A 7285-nucleotide genomic window follows, 5' to 3' on the forward strand; every position below is an offset into this window, starting at 1 on the left:
CAAAAAGGGACAAAAATTCAACCAAAAAGTGACAAAAATTCAAACAAAAAGTGACAAAAATTCAACAAAAAATGACAAAAAATCAACAAAAAATGACAAAAAATCAACAAAAATGTGACAAAAATTCAACCAAAAAGGGACAAAAATTCAAACAAAAAGTGACAAAAATTCAAACAAAAAGTGACCAAAATTCAACAAAAATGTGACAAAAATTCAACCGAAAAGTGACAAAAATTCAAACAAAAAGTGACCAAAATTCAACAAAAATGTGACAAAAATTCAACCGAAAAGTGACAAAAATTCAACAAAAATGTGACAAAAATTCAACAAAAAAGTGACAAAAATTCAACAAAAAAGTGACAAAGACTAAAAAAAAAGTGACACAAATTCAACCAAAATGTGACAAAAGTTCAACCAAAAAGGGACAAAAAATCAACAAAAATGTGACAAAAAATCAACAAAAAAGTGACAAAAATTCAACAAAAAGTGACAATAATTCATCAAAAAATGACAAAAAATCAACAAAAAGTGACAAAAATTCAACCAAAAAGTGACAAAAATTCAACAAAAATGTGACAAAAATTCAACCAAAAAGTGACAAAAATTCAACCAAAAAGTGACAAAAATTCAACAAAAAGTGACAAAAATTCAACAAAAAGTGACAATAATTCATCAAAAAATGACAAAAAATCAACAAAAAGTGACAAAAATTCTACCAAAAAGTGACAAAAATTCAACCAAAAAGTGACAAAAATTCAAACAAAAAGTGACAAAAATTCAACAAAAATGTGACAAAAATTCAACAAAAATGTAACAAAAATTCAACCAAAAAGTGACAAAAATTCAACCAAAAAGTGACAAAAATTCAACAAAAAGTGACAAAAATTCAACAAAAAAGTGACAAAAATTCAACAAAAAGCGACAAAAATTCAACAAAAAATGACAAAAAATCAACAAAAATGTGACAAAAGTTCAACAAAAAGTGACAAAAATTCAACAAAAATGTGACAAAAATCAACAAAAATGTGACAAAAGTTCAACAAAAAGTGACAAAAATTCAACAAAAAGTGACAAAAATTCTACAAAAAAGTGACAAAAACTAAAAAAAAATGTGACAAAAATTCGACCAAAAAGTGACAAAAATTCAACCAAAAATGTGACAAAAATTCAACAAAAATGTGACAAAAATTCAACAAAAATGTGACAAAAATTCAACAAAAATGTGACAAAAATTCAACAAAAATGTGACAAAAATTCAACAAAAATGTGACAAAAAATCAACCAAAAATGTGACAAAAATTCAAACAAAAAGTGACAAAAATTCAAACAAAAAGTGACCAAAATTCAACAAAAATGTGACAAAAATTCAACCGAAAAGTGACAAAAATTCAAACAAAAAGTGACCAAAATTCAACAAAAATGTGACAAAAATTCAACCGAAAAGTGACAAAAATTCAACAAAAATGTGACAAAAATTCAACAAAAAAGTGACAAAAATTCAACAAAAAAGTGACAAAGACTAAAAAAAAAGTGACACAAATTCAACCAAAATGTGACAAAAGTTCAACCAAAAAGGGACAAAAAATCAACAAAAATGTGACAAAAAATCAACAAAAAAGTGACAAAAATTCAACAAAAAGTGACAATAATTCATCAAAAAATGACAAAAAATCAACAAAAAGTGACAAAAATTCAACCAAAAAGTGACAAAAATTCAACAAAAATGTGACAAAAATTCAACCAAAAAGTGACAAAAATTCAACCAAAAAGTGACAAAAATTCAACAAAAAGTGACAAAAATTCAACAAAAAGTGACAATAATTCATCAAAAAATGACAAAAAATCAACAAAAAGTGACAAAAATTCTACCAAAAAGTGACAAAAATTCAAACAAAAAGTGACAAAAATTCAACAAAAATGTGACAAAAATTCAACAAAAATGTAACAAAAATTCAACCAAAAAGTGACAAAAATTCAACCAAAAAGTGACAAAAATTCAACAAAAAGTGACAAAAATTCAACAAAAAAGTGACAAAAATTCAACAAAAAGCGACAAAAATTCAACAAAAAATGACAAAAAATCAACAAAAATGTGACAAAAGTTCAACAAAAAGTGACAAAAATTCAACAAAAATGTGACAAAAATCAACAAAAATGTGACAAAAGTTCAACAAAAAGTGACAAAAATTCAACAAAAAGTGACAAAAATTCTACAAAAAAGTGACAAAAACTAAAAAAAAATGTGACAAAAATTCGACCAAAAAGTGACAAAAATTCAACCAAAAATGTGACAAAAATTCAACAAAAATGTGACAAAAATTCAACAAAAATGTGACAAAAATTCAACAAAAATGTGACAAAAATTCAACAAAAATGTGACAAAAATTCAACAAAAATGTGACAAAAAATCAACCAAAAATGTGACAAAAATTCGACCAAAAAGTGACAAAAATTCTACAAAAATGTGACAAAAATTCAACCAAAAAGTGACAAAAATTCAACAAAAATGTGACAAAAACTCTAAGCTCTAAATTAAAAAAACAAACATGAAAAAGGTGACACAACACAGCAACAACGCAAGGAAAAAGATCAGTTTTGTGGGTCTTAGCTTTCAAATGAGGTGTTCCACAGACCGATATAATAGCCAAAGAGGTCAGAATGCATTTGGTTCAGGCGGGAGTTAAGAGGTTAAAGTACTAGTATTGAAAAACGATGTTACGGTATCCAGCCTTAGACCCTGCTGTGCTTATCTCACTGTCCTGTTTTGTTCCAGAGCTTCCTGCCGTCTTTACAACATCAACATGTGGATCCTGGAGAAGCTGAGGGACACCGTGTCTTTGGACTTCTCCGACGTCCATCCTGCTCAGCGTCTCCATCACAACGTCCTCACTCCAGAGAAAATCCCCGAGTTCTGCTTACCTCCGCGACTCTGCGATAAAACCATCCCGACGTTCCTCCTCCTCCGCCCCGACCGCCCGGACCCGTGTCAGAGGGAGGGCAGAGCGTCCGGTGTGGGCGGGCTTTACGAGCGTCCCAACACCAGGCGGAAGGAGTCGCTGTTCCACTCGCGGCGCCCCGTGTACCTGTGTGAGAGGTACCCGGGCACGCCCCCCCCTCCGCGCCCCAGGAAGAGCGGCCCTCAGTGCGGCTCCATCTCGTCCCTGTCCGAGAGCCCGTCCTCCAGCGACTCCTCCCCCCTCAGCTCCCCCTGTTCCTCCGCCAGGTCTGCGGGGCTGAGGGGCGCGGCCTCATGCCCCGCCCTGGTGCAGGTGAGCGGGCTGTGTTTAGCAGCGTCTGGGAAAGGGGTGGAGTAGCCAAAATATTTACTTAAAATATTAACCGAGCCAGTGTTAATTTTGACAACATATTTTATTTTAGTTTTAGTTTTTGTCTTTTGACTAAAATTTAATTTAATTTTAGTCAAGATTTAGTCAAAAAAACTTTTCAATTTTAGCCTAGTTTTTGTCGACTAAAATTAAGACTAATTTAGTCGACTTATATTTATAATATTCACTATAATCATATTTAATCGTGGTCCTCGACTTCATGGAGCTGCTCCACATGAATAAAGCTCAGAGCTGATCATTTGGCAGGGAATTTAAATGATCTGAGGCTCTTTCAAACGGTCAATAGAAGTTTGGATGATTTTAGTCTCTCCTTTTCATTTTTATTTAGTCTTATTTTAGTCGATTAAAATATCTGGACATTTTAGTCTTAGTTTTAGTCTCATGAGAAAGTTTTAATTTAGTTTAGTCCTATTTTAGTCGTCAAAAACATCACTTTGACTAAAATTAAGACTAAATGTTTTAGTTGATGAAATTTACACTGAACCGAGCACATTTTCTCCAGTTCGGCTTTACCCAAATCTAAAAGCGTTGTGTTGTCGTCACTTTTGTTGGTGACGTTCTTTTTCATCACATTTTTGTCAATGTTGATTTGGTGAATAAATCAGATGATTGTGTAGAGGTTCATAGGAAAACAAACTAGCACAAACTTAGAAAATAAATGGCTGGCAGTGTCTCTCCTGTTATGACCTTTCTGAGTGGTGTTTGCTTTGCAGAGGCATGTATTTGGCCTTCTCTTACACATTAACTTAAAGGAATAGGCCACCGTTTTTACATACTGAGATATGCTCTTAACTCACTTTAGTCGAGTTAATATATCCCCGTCTGGTCTTTGTCCGTGCGCTCTGCCAGGCAAACGGAGCACATACACAGCCTCTCCCACATGTCACATAAAAAAAGCTCACGATAGAAGCTACCAAGCTCTTCCACGTGTTCCCTATTTAAATAAAGTTACGTGAAGTGTTTTCATGCGAAGTATATTTACACAGAAATGTAGCATGTCGATTTTATAAGCAGATAAAAAGGGGGACTATATTGTGAGGCGTAATGATACGAGGAGTAAAACGTCCGCACAGTAACTCCTAAAGGCTATTGACGGAAGTGAGCGGGGGAAGTCTTTAGGAGTTACTGCGCGGACGCTGTGCTCCTCGTATCATTACGCCTCACAATATAGTTCCCCTTTTTATCTGCTTATAAAATCGACATGTTACATTTCTGTGTAAATATACTTCGCATGAAAACACTTCACGTAACTTTATTTAAATAGGGAACACGTGGAAGAGCTTGGTAGCTTCTATCGTGAGCTTTTTTGGAGCTATGTGACATGTGGGAGAGGCTGCGTATGTGCACGTGACAGAGCGCACGGACAAAGACCAGACGGGGATATATTAACTCGGCTAAAGTGAGGTAAGAGCATATCTCAGTATGTAAAAACGGTGGTCTATTCCTTTAAAGGGACTATAAAGAGTTTTAAAATGTTAAAAGTAAGTATTTTCCTCCCCCTACATGTTCCAGCCATGTCCTAATGTGTAGAAAGAGCCCAGACACCACAACTGCCTCTAAAATCCTCAAAATGTTCCATAGTGCCGTCATACATGAGCTTAATATAGAACCTGCAGTTACACGTCAGACCTGAGGTGGCAGTAGTGAGTATAAAATGACCCCCAAATGGGCCCCCATGAATCAACCCGTTATTCAGAAGCCTGCAGTAAACACTTAATATTCGCAGTCCTAATGATTTTGGTGATGCAGTTACAACATCTCTCCACCAATGCCACGTGGCGCTGTTCAACCTCATCCTGCTGCTGCTTTAGTGAGTCATGGTTCCGTAATGTTCACTTATAACTTATAATTTGCCTCAAATTTTCACATTATTTCCTCGATTTTTCCAATGTTTCCCAAAATTACCCAGTAAATTTACTTATCTACATATACATGTTTGAAAACTAGGCCTTTCAGATGTTATTGTCATTGTTTTTTTTTTTAATCTGTCTATATAGTGTTGTTGCCATAGCTGTGATATATCTATTTTAATTTCAGTTTTCTGTGTTTTGTCTGGGTTTCGAGACGTGTGGCATGGGGGTGGGGGCCGAACAGGGTGGAGGGAACGGAGGAAAAAGGGGGGGGGGGAACATGTTGTGTGTAGACCATATGACTTGCAACATAAAAATTTCTTCCTGACATGAGCACAAAAAGCAATAAAAAATAATAAAAAAAAAAATTATAATGAACAGTGGACAGACTTTTTTACTCATGGCTCCACCAGATTATATTTCTTATAGTGAAACCAGTTTATGCTGAGAACTGCATTATGGGAGTTGTCAGGTGACCAGCTCCTGCCCAAGTTATGTCCTCCATACCAACATTCTTGCTTGGGGCCCCTTGGTACCCTTGCTACGCCACTGGGTAGAGTAATATAATATTGTATTGATGTCTCAAATACTTTTAACTGAGTAACACCAAAGACATTGTTTTGACATAGAAGTTGCATAAAATGTGTTTTTCTTCTTGTACCTTTTCTTGAGCATCAATTATTTTATCTGCTTTTACATCCTTTGGAAACATTATCATTTTATTTTATGTTTTGACTATGGAATTACATCAGCATTAAAACATAAATCAGAGGTTTCACCAAGTACTTATTTGACGTTAGCTTTATTTCAGTTAGCTACTATTTCAGTCACACTACTCTTGATGAAATACTGTACCCACTTCAGGTTGAAATTGGAAATGAAAAATGTTGTTGGATGTTTAATTAAGGAAAGATTTCTCTCCTTTTCCTTTTTCCAGATAGTGAAGAGGAGCCCCCAAGGCCTGTTGCCGCCCCCGCTGCTCTTCCCCCTGAACGAGCTGCAGTGCCAGGGCAGACTTCCCCACGAACACGTGCTTCCGCTGGAGGGGCGGGGCTCCGTCCGTGTCGCTATAGAACACTACAAAACCTCCCCCTCGTCCCCCCACCTCATGGGCACCCTCCGCCTGCGGGTGGTGTCTGTGGAGGGCATGGGTGGAGGGGCCCTCAGCTGCGCCCTCCGCGTGTGCCTGATGCCCGGGCGGAGGCAGAGGCAGAAGAGCGCCACCATCAGGCAGAGCAGGGCCACATACAGGTTCAATGAGGACTTCTTCTTCACGGAGCTGGGGGAGGGGGAGGTGGAGGAGCTGCAGGTGAGGATCAAAGTGGTGGATCAGGCTGGGGGCGGCGGCCTGAGGCGAGGACGCTCCCTGGTGGGCGTGGTCTGCAAGTCACTCAGTCTGCTGCTGGGGTAGTTTTAGCTTCCAAGTTTAAATAGAGAGCACAATTTGTATAAACTGGAGTTAAAATTCACTTAGAAATCAAATAAAGAACAATAAAACCTTTTTAACCCCTGCCTTTACCGAGTGCATTTTCTCCAGCCTATAGGCCAGAGCTTAAGACCAACAATTTAGCCTAACCTACCCATTTAGAAAGACTTCTTTTGGACAATCTGCCTTCTCAGTACGAGCAGCTCACTCCTGGAATGTGATCCCAACAGAACTGAGGAACCTGACCTCAGTCCACGCTTTTAGAAACTCTGTGAAGAAGTGGCTTTTGGACAATCAGACATGTGAACACAGCATGGTCTAGAGTCACCACTGATACATGTCTCGCCGTGTGGAAGATTGTGGTGTTTTGTGTATTGTCCCTTTCTGATCTTTTATCTGTGAATTTACCTACTTTTTACATATTTAATGTTGTCAGACTCATTCATCATTCACTGTCTTTGTGATGGTGTTTCTGCTGTATGTTTGTCCTGTCATGACATCAACCTGCCATGGGACGACAGATGAAAATTAGCCTATATGGCTAACTCCGGCACATTTACATGTTGAAGAAACACATGTTGATTAATGTGCACTGTCCCAATTCAAATAAAGATATATAAAAAAATAAAAAAACTCATCAAAACTGATCTTGTTCCTCATGT

At 37.0% G+C, this 7285-nt stretch overlaps 1 protein-coding gene across 1 annotated transcript; it reads left to right on the plus strand.

Moving 5' to 3' along the window:
• Window positions 1-2789: 2789 nt before the first annotated feature.
• LOC306977404 (C2 calcium-dependent domain-containing protein 4D) lies at window positions 2790-6608 on the plus strand (the record flags this gene model as incomplete). Its single annotated transcript, XM_079575706.1, has 2 exons — window positions 2790-3269; window positions 6135-6608. Exons 1-2 carry the CDS (start codon window positions 2802-2804, stop codon window positions 6606-6608), a joined length of 942 nt encoding a protein of 313 aa, XP_079431832.1. The 5' UTR covers window positions 2790-2801.
• Window positions 6609-7285: the final 677 nt, after the last annotated feature.

This window comes from Gobius niger (assembly GCF_951799975.1).
Source record: "Gobius niger genome assembly, chromosome: 1".
Lineage (NCBI taxonomy): Eukaryota > Metazoa > Chordata > Actinopteri > Gobiiformes > Gobiidae > Gobius > Gobius niger.